A 13895-nucleotide genomic window follows, 5' to 3' on the forward strand; every position below is an offset into this window, starting at 1 on the left:
GAAATTTTATTTTACTAGTTCTTCCTCTTACAAGCTGGATATTATTCCTTAAAACAAAGCCCCTCTCAGTGGCTTAGCTCTCTATTCTCACCTAAGATACACAGCAAATCTGCTTAGCGTTTATCTAATGCTAAAAGCATGCTTACTCCCAATCAGGAAACTGCAATCTTCAAGCACCAGATTTAGAACAGTGGCATTTTATTTTGCATCTAATGTATTATATTGTTAGAAGGTCGCGTCATTCTCTTGATAGCATTCCACTTCATATAAACCTCCAAAGATAAATGGGGAGATCAACATACTTCACAGATCAAGATCTTCAGCAGCCATATCCACAACAGGGACATTCCTACCAATCACAAGAGGAATATACTCATTATACTAGGGGTAGGATAAAGATCCCTCTTGGTATAGGGTTTTAAAAGACTCAAAAAAAAAAAAATCTTATTTTCTTTATCTTTTCTTTTCCCTTACACAGAAGAACGTAAGGCCTAGAATAAAAAAAATATTGGTCTTGATCTTTGCCTGCTGATGGTGGGCCTCAGAGAACTCTCAATGAAAACCATAATAAGTTCTGCTGACACAGATGTGTTCTACGTCAAACTTTCTCTGCTTATGAATTTCCTCATAACGAGCTTCTCCTAGTGGACATGACATCTACCGGGCAGAACAGTAACAGAACAGTATCATCCTTTTATAAAGGTTATTTTGCACATCTTCCCACAAATTGTAACATATTAAAAGTATTTAATTTTGCCATCTGCAACCAAAACTACCAATTTGATCTAATGCTTGCCCAAGTTAGGGAAAAGGCTTTAATCAGGCTTTGGCTCACTTTCTAAATGTGGCTGAGATGTTTTATAGCTATTTCCAGAAACCAAACCGTCACTATAAATCACACAGCGTATTACCTGCTCAGCTTCATACATGCACATGTGTTTTCTTGACTTGTTAATAAAAGCTATTCTGCCTTATTAGAAAAGCTAGCTCCACATTTTCTTCTCTGAATCTTTCCAGAAATAGGCTAAAAGCATAATAAAACATCTTCCATTTGTTTTATTCTCTTCCCATCATTAATTAATGGAATATATTATCATACTTAAAATACACTGAAAATGTGATTTTAATATACTTTATTGAAAAAAGTACACAGTTTTAAATTGTTTTCAATGGGACAAAGCAATGGTCACCTCTATCTACCAAGTCTTTTTTTGATGAATCATGACTACCATATGCCAAATTCACATCTGCATGACTTGCAAAGTAAAAAGATAAATCTTTTTTCAACATATCTTTAAGAATTTATATCACCAACAGTGTAAAATCATGAAATGCTGATGCTCTGACTATATTTCATGTCCTCTATGTTGCACCATTTCCAAGTTCACAGTTTATCCATGTATTAGCATGCCAATTCAACACATCAGTCAATGTCACCTTGAGAAAATTGTCAATAGCAGAGGAAGAAGAACAAGAGGAGGTTTAGCACTAAGGCCCGAGACACCACCACATTCTCTTGCATTTTCCTAAAGAAAGAAAAAAGAAAGGAAAATAAATACAAGCCATTACACTCAATTATGATACGGGATTCTTTACCAAACTACACAGGCAGAAGAGGATTGATGCAAACAACAAAACTCATGAACTAAATATGCTCAGGCAGTAATACAGGAATACATTTTCATTTGAACAAGTTTAGATTGCAGAGTGAGAGTGATCATGGTCAACAGGCATTACACAATCCCTTCCATACCATATTTTAGGTCTCCTTCTACATTGCATTATACCATCGACGGCATGAAATAAAGTTACTCCAAAGTAAAACGGATGCCTGTGAACACACGCTGTAGAAGCCACTGTAATCACATCCCAGTGTCTATCAGATCTCCTTGACACTATACAAATAAGAGCACTATGCAGAGCACAGAGTAGTAAATATGTGTGGTGATCCCTCTCAAGCAATATTATGTGTAAACATAATGGCTACAGCATGACAGCTGAGACACTGAAGCTAGTTACTGAAAAAAAACAGTAACAGCACAAAGTTCCAAATCATCTCTAATGAGGAATCTTGTGGTGAGTGCTTGAGCCAGAGTAAGTTCCGAGATATTCCTGGCTGCCAGTTTGTGCTCACATCCTACCACGTTCTCTTATATGATACAAAACAGCCTACAAAAGCGGCAAGTCAAGGTGTCGTCTACAGGTTTAGTAAAAAGATCTGCAGTGCTTACAATGTCACTTACTTCCCTTACTACTGTATTCTGACTGTTCACAGTATTTCCTAGTATTTCATCTTAGAAGATAGTTCACCTATTTTTTTTTTTTTTATTTTTTAAGAAATAAAACAACTACCAGAGTCCAAAAGAAAGGAAAAGTAGACAGAAACTTACTTCAGGGTGAAATCCGTGACAAGATTCTGGGCGTCTTCTTATCTTCTGAGATTTTAAACGTTCACATTTAAGGGATTCATTATGTACAAGGTAGTTAAGGACAGATGTTCTGAGCATTGCATTTTCATGTGTTTTGAAATGAACATAGTGAAAATCTTTCAGCTCCTTGCTTCCTCTCCATCAAAAACCCAAGGTGATACATGTGGTCAACACAAGAAAGAGAAGGTAATTCTAGCACTTTCTCCTCAGTGATCTGTAGTCTAGACAGTATCATTTGCACTTACACTGCTAACCTGCCTTTCCACAATAAGTCTGCAATACAAGCACGCTGAAGGCTGCTTTGGATAAATTCCAGCTTATGTGAGAAAACAAATCCTGACCTACAGAACAGCACAAAATAAAAATTGGAGCAACTAAAAATCAAGTGATATATTTACTTGCCTACATTTTTATATTTTCGGAAAGCAGGGTTCTGAAACATTTTCAATACTCCAGTTCAACCCTAAAATAAAAAGATATCTGTATTGTAAGGAGTTTTATAAGTTCCAATATCAGGACCGCCATTCTTACAAGGGAATTACATATTTAGGGCCTGATTTGAAAGATGTTCAGCTATCTAAAGATGACCGTGACCTTATGATACTTAAAGATCCACATAAGTGCATCTGTATTGGCTGTTCAAAAAAAACCCAAAACCAAAACCCAAACCAAAACACCAAAAAAGTGAATTCTCCTTGAAAATAAGTAAGAATGCTTTCTCAGCTGGCTTAATTTCAAACAGCCCCAGCACTTTCTAATGGCTAATGAAGTGTTCTTAAGTCATGTAATGCAAGTTTTACATCATAAGAAATTTTTCAATATTTGCATCTTGAATGTCTTTCTGACACTGTTGCAAATAAAAGGATATACCTTATTTCTATAGGTGCCATGGTAATTGGTGGGACAGAATCACAGAAGCATTCATTATCTACTACCACCATGAAGAGATTGCTGCTTGGGATTTGCTGGATAACAAAAGACCTGCAAATTAAAAAAAAAAAAAAAATCAAATGGTGACGTTATCTATACTTCTGAGCAACAGGTTTTGTTAGGGATCTTTGAACTTGTCAACAACACCTGCATTATAGTCACAAATACCATTGACTTGATATCTCCTACTATATCTCCACACTGTGTAGAAGTAGGTGGCCTTGGACAATGCCTCCCTCGGTTCACAGAATGTGGTTGTCCATTTTGAGAGGTACACGATGCTGAAAGGTACAGAGGTGAAGCAGAACCAATAGGCTTATACTGCGGATACACTCATATGGAGAGTGGGACAGACGAATTACAGGGGAGTTTATCAGATTTGTCTTTTTCAGATTTCAATACTGAATCTCTGCTCTGTTATGAAGCCCTAGCTATGTATTTATGATGTGGAATTTTTAAGTACACATGAAACTGATCTGCAAAAATAATGAAGGTTCTTCTGCAGCCGCATAGCGATAACTCACGGTCCCTAATTTTAGCCTCTACAATCACATTAGGGCCTTTATTCACTCTGGGTCTTGCTTGAAGCAACAAGAACTACTGAGAAAGATCTCAGCTTTCATCTGTCCTCCTGAGAGTCATTTTATTACTGAGCCAACAAAACAGAGATTAAGCCTCAAAATCTTCCTAAGCGAGGAGATTTATTTTAGAATAATGACGACTATATGGCACAAATATGGTGATAACTCAGCACCACATTCAAATTAAGACAAAGTAGGCAACTCAAAAGGAGAGCAAGAAATAAAGACATTGCTTGTAAGAAGGAAAGCACCCAGGGGAGACCAGGGAAGGATCCTGTGGGCACTATTCAATGATCCACATAGTTACAATGAGCTGAACTCTTAAGCACATACCAAAGAGAAAAGGGGGAGGAGGTAGAGCCAAATTAGGCAATGTTTAGCCTTTTCTTTGAAATTCAGGACACAATACAAGGAAAAGCTTTAAGGCTTAGGCCCAACTATTGATATTTTTTTTTAAATGTCAGAATTTATACATTGTATCAACAGTCTATCTGTCATATTGAATAGCATTGAAATCTGGCAATTCCAGGAATGAGGTGTTTTTCAGTGTGGTATGCTGGTAAATGTACAGAACATTAAGTGAGGGTTTGAGCACCAAGAAGATGTGGAGAGAAACATATTTTTCCTCAGACATCTTTATTTAAAATACATATTGTCTTACTAAAATAACTCTCTGCTTTTTCCAAAAATCACAGAAGATGAAATAGCGGAGGGGGCAGGGAATATTCAAACCTAGCTTCAAAAAAAAAAATTTGGAAAACTTACTATAAAAATGTGGTCAACGGAAAGATTAAACACTTTTCAGTATTTTTTAAACTTACTGAACCTCCATTAAAATTACACTTAGAGTGATCTGCAATATGTTAGCTTTATGTTTATACATGAAATATACATTTATGGCATAATGTAAAAGGCTGAACTTTATAAATGTACCTACCAAACAGCTGGAGCATGTAGCAAGGCTGACATCATTGTAATGGAGCATCTGTGGCTTTGTGGATTTGTGTGTGGGAGAAATGGGGCCAATAAAAGGAAAGGAGGGAAAATCTTTAACAGACAATCACACCAAAATTGTACTGCATGAATTTCTCAAAAGAGTCATGAATAAATCAAGTCCTAAAGGATAGAAAAAAATATTAATTTTATTCCCAGAAATTGGCACAATTTGGATTTTGTGCAGTCTGAAACTTAGATTTATTGTATCTTTAAACTAGCTCAGAAAAGGACCTGAGGGGCATAAAGTGTTGTAACAATTAACTGGACGCTAAATGATTCATTTATCTTTTTGATGAGAACGGAGTAATCCCTCTTCCGTTGTACCTATGGTGTGCCTGAGTCCAAGTCCTTTTGCAATAGCCCCTTTTTGTGGCCCCCAGGGGAACACCGAAGCCTGGGACAAAGCACGTACCATATAGCCAGGCTTAAAGGTGCCATTTCGTGAAAGGTGGGCACATTTCCCATTTCGTTTCCTCTTTAACCCACTTCTCTGGGGTGGCATAAGAGCTGTACGGTATAGGCTATTGCTTCCCCAAAGAAGAGGAGGGAGAATAAAAATAATTGGGAGCTTTTCCTATCACTTCACCTAGCCGGAATGAAAAAAGAAAGCACGTTAACGCAGAAGAAAGTTTCCACTACAGAACTATGATGCTGAATAAATTGCTATATGGCTTCTCTAAAAAAAAAAGTCAAAAACCACAAAGGTTTGTAGGAATTAAGTACTACAGAAAATTTTGCTAGACCTTGTAATTTGGGGAGTGCAGTGTACACATGGATTGATAGAAAGTACGACTTAAAGAAACTGCAAAGAACAATATGTCAGGTTAAGTCAAAAAAACTTTTCTACTTCAGGAATTATACGAAAGTTATCAATTGATACCTTTCAGTTTACCAAACTGAATATTTTTACAAATCTACAGTCTCTTTATCTATTGAAGTGTCTAACCTTATGGTGACTTCCACAGAACACGTGACTGTTATCTAAAGAGCCATAAAAAGATGAAACTTCTGGCTCACTGCAGCATTCTTTTCCATAGTGTATACTAATATCTTAACTAATATCTTGCAAAGTGGAACAACCATCGTCTCACCTACCATACCAGAGTTATATTTAAAAGAAAATGTTATCTTCCACAAGCAGTAAATGAATGTTTTCCCTTTCACAATTCTCAAACAAAATCTTGAAATGAAGCTGCAAAGCCAAGTGCGTGTCCTCACCAGTCACTGACTCGTGAGGTCACAGGCAAAGGATTAACATATCAACAAGTGAAGACAGAGGACTGAAGGCAGAGATTGAGTTGAGCAAATAATTAAGGGCAGAAAATAATTTATGTCCAATTTAGCTTTCTTTTCTATTACTAGAATGTGCCCAAGCAAATTATACTTCTTTCAGCTGCTGTAATTTAAGATCATTTTGCAGTCATGAGGTATTCTTACCCTCACTGGGTCAATGGCAAAGAAATTTCTGCCAGTCACAACCACTGCAGTTGCTCTGTGACTATTGAAATAATTCACACGGTGCTGCTTCCATGCCTACACTGGATAAAGCACACATCATCCCAGCAGCACGTCTTCTGTTTGAGCTCAACTTTCAGTTTCCATGGTGACATGCACATGCATCTTTGAAACTCATTTTGAGTGAATGTTCACGCCAGTAAGTCTCAGGAACCAAACATTCACAGAAAACAAAAGGTGCATAAACACAGTCAGAACAAAGTCTTTCAATTACTGAAATATTCCACCAAAATTTTTCATTGCATACACCAAAATTCAGTTACAAGGGAGAAAAAGCTCTAGCAGAACAGCTTCCCTGACTGCAGTGGGAAATAAAGTTGCTTACAAAGTAACGAAAACAGTCTTGTCTTTTAAGTGAGTTCCACTGTGAGTCTCTAAAGTTTATATTACAATACAAATTTCTGACCACCTGCTGGCTTAGGTTGCCATTTGTGTCACTGGCAACAAGGGAGCCAAATCTCAGGGACAGAGTAAGGGGTTTTATTACTGGCTTAACATTCAAAAGAAAGTATGTTTAATAGCCTATGGTTAATCTTTATGGAGAATGTTACACGTTTAAAGGGTAAAGCTCTTTTTGTGTTAAGTAATGTAAATCTTTTGATTCAACCCTTTTTCCTTTACACCAGTATCATCGCCATCATTTGACAGTGACAGCATGGAAAAAGCCTTGCATATGTTTCCATATATAAAATGGAATAAATTGTTGGGGTTCCTGTTATGTTGAAGTCATATTGAGTCAATAAGAACCTTATTAATAATTTCTCCTCCATCTTTCATCTACTGAGGAACAAGTTGGGTTTATTTGATGTGCACGTTCAGAGGCTTAAAACAGACCCTGAACACAAACTGCTTCTTTACTTTGCGGGAAAGGTGAGGAAGGAAGAAATTTAATACTTGAAAGGGGTAGAGAGAGAAGGAGGAAGAAAATCTAGTCACGCCAAACTGTTTTTTAATGAAGAAAAAATAAGAAGAGAGTAAATTTGCAAGAAAATCTGTATTTTGAGTCAGAGCATCACACAACACTTTTGTCATATTATACACGCTTTATCTGTTTCTTTTTAATCTATTTCTGTATTGGCCCACATAAAAATATCTGCAAAAATATCATACAAATTGACTCAGAAAAAAAAAGGTTTATGTTTTACTTGGAAATAGTAAGTATTTGCTCAAAAATGCAAGTATTTATTAATCTGTTCCTTGAAAATTAATTTTTAATTGTGGAATGAAACAGGAAGAGACTTGAAATTCAAGTACCGCTGCATTCATAATTGTATTTGCTAACATCGTGCTTATGAAGGCATGAGAAGAAAGTACACTTTTAATGTGTGTCTGGTGGCTAAATGACTCTTCCCACAGAGAACAAGTTCTTTCCAATTTCTGAAGATAGCCTAGAATTTGGAAAGCATCACAATAGGACTGTAATACAAATCTTGGAGAGCACTCACACCAGCTGCCTTTATGCGTGTAACTCAGGTTCCTACATTAGAAGGGTAATCATCTCCAGCTCTGAGCAGAGTACCTGCAGAGACACAGACTATTCAAGGATATTTCAGAGCAGGAGCCTGGTTTCCCTGAGCTGAATCATCCTCTGCAGGAGGGTCTTTCTCTTTCTTTAATGGCTGAATAGTGATCCTGCAGAGAAATGCATCCTGAACAGGGTGAAATGCAATGCCTAAAGTTAAGTTCAGACTACAACACCTGTTCTAAAAGAGCCAGCAAACTACATTCAAACCTGGGTTGTTTTTCCCATTTGAATCTTTTCATTTTGCTTGTATATATAGAAGTTTTCATAGTTATAATATATAGTATACTGTTATCGTAATTATTTCTTCCACAGACTACATTTAAAAAAAACACACAAAACCCAACCTAATTTCAAAAATGTCAGCTCTTTTCCTTATTATAACAATTACTTTCTCCTGTAAGAAGGAATAATCAGAAGATATACTGAAGGCAGTAGAGGAGTAGGGACTGAGCTGACACTATCCTTGCTGCACTGCTTTCTTTCCAAACGGTGTGCTTCTTTCTCTTCCTTTCATCTTCCAGCCTCTGAACCTCTGGGGTGGCAAAGCATCAGTAAGGCAAGTGGGAGAAGGACAAAGCTCCCCGGAGAGGAGGGAGATGTTCCAAGTCGGGGGAAAGGGCAGGGATGATAGGACAAGCAGTGTCGGTGCCCTGTGGGAAAGGGACAGACCAACAAAGGTTACTAGTTGCTGCAGCAGGTGGCTTTGTTGTGGGGCCTCTGCAGTCTGTCCCCTTAGGAATTTTGGAGCATCTCCCACATTGGGAGTAGCAAGGCAGAGCTAGATCCATTTTTCTTCCTGGCTGCTGTACTCATGAGGCTGATGTATCTCCTGAAGTAAGTACTGGCCAACTTGAAGACCACACACCTCTGTAAGCCACTTATTTCCTTGCTTAATGCAGGTCATTGCTTCACTACAACTACCTGAATCATAAGGGGCAGAATGTGTATGTGGTAGGCTTAACATCTCGTCTCTGAAATGCTGCTGGCTTTATCTTTCCTTTCCTAACAGAGCTGGATCCATAACAGGCAAAGCTAAGGTAATCCGATTTCAAACATGCAAGAGATGTGTCTTGTTCAGCTAAGCAAACTTAACCTTTAAGTTGTTTACTCTCTACTATTTGACTATAACATCCGCTATTAAAGGAAATCGATATTACTGTTAAACAGCTTAGTCTCTGTGTTTCCATGCAGGAGAGAGAATCCATTTCCTTGTCCACTGCTGTTAAGTTCTGGACAGGATATAAAATGAAAACAAACCTGAACTAAACCAGCCACTTCCACAGCCCCAGACACACTTCCATAGGCCCAGATACACCCAATCCTAAGGAAATGTGTTGAATGCAGCACTTTTTGTATGGGACCGAGAGTGGGCCAGACAGCTGTAGAGAGGACACAGCCATATTAGAGCGTTGGAACTGAGGATCACAATTACCATCATTTATTGGTCACTTGTACTCAACAGTTTTTCTTTTCCTGGCTTACAACCATGCTGCCATTAGCTGGTGGCCAGTGACAGTGCTACACGACTTGTTTCAACAACAAAGATTGGTCATAATCCTCCTAAGAGCATCCAAAAATTTTTGATTTGCAGATCCATTTTCCCTGTCTGCCTTCAGACAAAGATTGCAAAGTGTTTGAGGGAACAAAATGAATCACAAGCAGCATGGAACTCTGAAGATACTTACAGGATAGAGCTACACTTGAGGAACCAAAAAATTTAGAGAAAATATCTTCCCATTATCCTGCAGAATGGAAGATATTTCTTTGTAATTTGAGGATGATTTGAGCACAGCGCCATTAAAAGCAACTCAACTTGTTCAGAAAAAATGCTGTGTGTTTCTAGTTAAAACAATTCTTGTTTTCTCACAGAAATACGGCATTATTGTGCTTTGTTTTAAAACACGCCTGTTCATAAGTAAGAATTATTGTTCTATATGGTGTATTTTACAAACAATATATTTTTTTTTAATTTTACAAACATAGGCTGCTATTATATCTGTGCTCATGACAATAGATGCTATGTAGCAGAGTATGTGGTCATGATAAACACATGGCTTCGGCAGGATTTTAATCCTATAAACATTCAAATGGCTGTTCAGATTCATCTTTAATTTCATGTTCAGGAGCTTTAACAGCCTGATTCAAGGAGAAAAAAAAATCCATATGTGTATTTTTAATTTGTTTCTGTAATAACCACAGGAACACTTTAATACTATTGTTTAAATGTTACAGTGGTGACTGTGGGACTTACATTGAAATTATGACTAGAATAATATCTAATTGTTGTGTTAGCATATGTCACTCCCGCACATACTTTATTATATCAATCATTTTTAGGAGGCAATAGAAAAGATCTTTTCGCTACCGGTTGTTTGGCCCCTGCAGATGAATCCTACAAAGCATGGAAGAACTTCACTGTGAGCAGTTTGAACTGAAATAAACCGAGGGCAATATTTTCAAATTGGCAACCTAAACTCATGCACAAAGACGTGAAAAAGTAGTCTGAATTTCCAGGGTACTCAACTCAGACAGCCCCACTGGGCACTCTGATGTTTGAGCATCTCTGTCAATTCAGTCATTTCCCTGCGGCCTTTCAGCTTATTTTTTGAGTGCAAACCTGCATTAATGAAGTTTGAGTATTTTGGATTAAGATTAGTTGTTACTTTGAGATTACATTTCATATCTGTCAAATTTGATCTTTCCTATTTTTTACAGAAAGAAAAAACATACCAGCACCAGGGTACGGTAAATGGAAAATATTGTGCACTCTGCACTCAAATATGTGTTACTCACATAACTGTTGGTTGCAAACGTTCAACCCTAATGGTCTGGAACAAACTTTAAGCATTCAACTGAAGTGCAGATATCCGCTGTGCTGTTTCCCAACTCCTATCATGTGCTTTCCAGGCTGCTGGCTACATTTCCTAACCCACATTTCTTTCACTTATCACATTTTTTAAATGAATGAATGAAATGTTTATAACACAGTCAAGTTGGGCTACTTGTTTTGGGTTTGGTGGGTTTTTTTGGTTTTTTTTTTTTTTTTCAAATAAATGATGATAGAGAATGGAATATCTTTAATGCAATTTATAAAAATAACATATGCCAATAACAACATTTCTGAGAGCTGCAGCAGTTGAAGTATATGAAAAAAAAGTAGCTAGTGGTTCACTCGTATAAATAGAGACAGATAAACTCTCAGCCTCAGGCCTGTAACCTGACCCCATGGCTAGCAAAATATTGCTACCACGTATAGCCTGACTGACTGCAGCACAATTTGGTGTCAGTATGAACATACCTACTCAGAGCAAATTTTAGAATCAAGGATTTAAATGACCAGTAACATCTTCACTGTTCCCTCACGTGCCGAAGGCTTGCGACCCTGGAGAGCTGTGGCATGGTTGGCTACCACTTTGTTTCAGATGGGAAACCCCAGAAGTGCCATTCCTCTTTCATTATCAATCAGGGGATGCTTTCTCAAACAACTGATGCTCAGGTAAGAGTACCTTACCAACTGCATATTAGAAATGTTACAAACATCCAAAAGCTTTGAGTGTACACACTTCAGGATGAAAACAAGTACTTTGTGTAATGAGGAATTTGACAATGCTCCTAAGCTTTCTAGTCTGGCTGCCCGCCCTTAGGAGAATGTAAGATAACTGAGAGGTTCAGATCACTAGGTTTAAAACAGATTGCAAAATTTTGCAAAGAAACCAAGCTCAAAAATCACGCAAACTTTAACCATGAGTCAAGGTTCATACCCCTGAACAAACCTGAGCTGAGAGTGTGGCATAAGTGGGTCTCCATAGGCAGAGAGGGTACCTGATCCTGTGATAAACTGCTCACAATGAACCACAGAGGAGATACAGCAATCAGCACAAAGTAAATCATATCAGAGGTCTCTTAAAGCTTGGACTTTGCTTTTTGACAGTGGCACCCGGTCATCAGGACGATAGGAAGGTCAGAGAAGTTATCCAGACTGGAAAATGCAGTTCTACTGTAGCATGTTAGCCAACATGTGTTTTTAGCAGAGCTTTTTTAGACCTACTTAAGTAGCTGTGGTTTGTATTAAGAAACATCTCACATAATGTTTTTAAAACACTAGATGATTTCCAAGCTAGATTCTAAATATAATTTAGAGATTAAAAAGCCAGTTGATTTCCTCTCATTTAGGAAGGCTCACAAATATCACATGACATTGCAAAAGTAACTTTTGAATTTCATGAGTTGGTAACTACTCTTTTCCACACCTTTAAGTCTAGTCTAATCTATGTATGTGATGTGGCTCTAGCAAAGAGCTATACAACACAGCTGAAGTATAAAAAAGCAGAGATGATCAGGAGGATTCACACTAAAAGTATAATAAATCCTAGAACTAAAGTGCTCGTTGGCTGTGCCCACAGTGTGCTTTGCAAGGATGTTGTTGATTTATTTCTGTAAACATAAATTTTAGCAATGATTGAGAAGGCTGCATCTGAAAGAATTAAGTAGACTGCATGTCATCTTCTCCACAGTTATTTAAAACTCTGTATTTTAGATAATATATAAATGTCCCCCGCATGGCACTCAAATCTTAAGATTCATGTTGTTTTCCTAAGTTAAAGGCTGTTTAATATCCATTAAGCTCTCAAATCCTTTAGAAAGAGAAGCGCTGCAGCTACAGATGCCTAAGTCATGTTTGCATATTTTCAAACAGACTATAATATAATATGAATATATTATAAACGGAAATAAATTTCCTAGTATTAGCAATTCTTCACAAGCGTGCCTGGCTTTAAAAATTCACTGCCATGTTTTCCAGTTTTAATAAGTTTTCCTATTCCAAGCCATCTTTGATACATCTATTACTACTCAGCTCTATATTATGGCATTCATACAACTTCTAAAATCTGCTGTCATTACAAAACATCCTTTCATTGTGTCAGCTACTATCTATCATTTGTTTAATATTTATTAGTGCTTGTTTAAAACGTAAAATTATGCCAACTTTTAAGTACAGTAATATTTACATTTCATAGCACTACTGAGCTTAGCTATGAACAGTGAATAGGTGGAGATCACCACCTTCCCACGCAGTGTGATTTAGAAAATTCTCAAGCAATTCAGCTTTAGGCTTATTTGGAAGACATAAGTAGGGAGGTGGGGAGTTAAGAGAGAGAGCACATCTTATCCTGCTTGTCAGAAAAAACCTACAGTGAAACGAATGATGACGTTAATAGACTGAATTGCTAGGAAGCTGACCCACGTATCTCCAAGATTTTACAGTACTCACAGATGGACCACATGGTCAGTGCTATGAAGTCTCCTAATGAAAAAGTTGCATGCATCTGCAAGAAAAGACCTCATCTTTCTCTTCTTCCTAACAGACTACTCCTCTCATTCAATATATATTCATTGCCATTAAAGATGCCCTTTGAAAAAGATTACTATGGTCAGAATTTTTCTCACATTTAATATACTTTTTCTCCTTTGATGCATAGTGATTCTTTCATTCCCTAGCTTTTTTAATGATGATTACAATGCCAAGCAAATTGAGAGAGAGAATCTGAATACAGATTTGCATGTTTTTGTCAACTAAATAAACAAACTTCAAAGTTTTGATTTTTTTTTGGGAACGCTCTGATATAAAAACTGAGATAATAACAAAAGACTATTTTCAATATAAGGCAGCATTCTGTGTATAAGCAGCTACAACACTCCTGAATTCAACAAGCATGCTCAAAAAATTCTGAAACAAAAAAAGGAATATTGAAAATCTTAGTCTATTTAAAAACAAAACCCCTAGGCACATAAAAAAAAACCAAAAAAACCCTTGAAAACTCTCCAAAGGATTGTTAAACTAATGACAGGCAGACACAAACGTGCTCTGTAACTTATATATGCCTTGCCCTATTATTTCATATACCTATTTTCTTAAAT

The 13895-nt window shown here is 37.1% G+C and overlaps 1 protein-coding gene across 1 annotated transcript in view; it reads right to left on the reverse strand.

Annotated features, from left to right (window-relative positions):
• Positions 1–1116: 1116 nt before the first annotated feature.
• CACNA2D3 (calcium channel, voltage-dependent, alpha 2/delta subunit 3) overlaps positions 1117–13895 on the reverse strand; it is a 459453-nt gene continuing 446674 nt past the window's right edge. The window contains exons 36-38 of the mRNA XM_009880928.1: positions 3298–3410; positions 2391–2473; positions 1117–1526 (exon numbers count right to left, since the gene is read on the reverse strand). Coding sequence (XP_009879230.1) covers positions 1434–1526; positions 2391–2473; positions 3298–3410 — 289 coding nt within the window. The 3' untranslated portion in view covers positions 1117–1433. The remainder of the gene's footprint in view (positions 1527–2390; positions 2474–3297; positions 3411–13895) is intronic.

Source organism: Charadrius vociferus, unplaced genomic scaffold (assembly GCF_000708025.1).
Source record: "Charadrius vociferus isolate BGI_N301 unplaced genomic scaffold, ASM70802v2 scaffold63, whole genome shotgun sequence".
NCBI classification, from domain to species: domain Eukaryota; kingdom Metazoa; phylum Chordata; class Aves; order Charadriiformes; family Charadriidae; genus Charadrius; species Charadrius vociferus.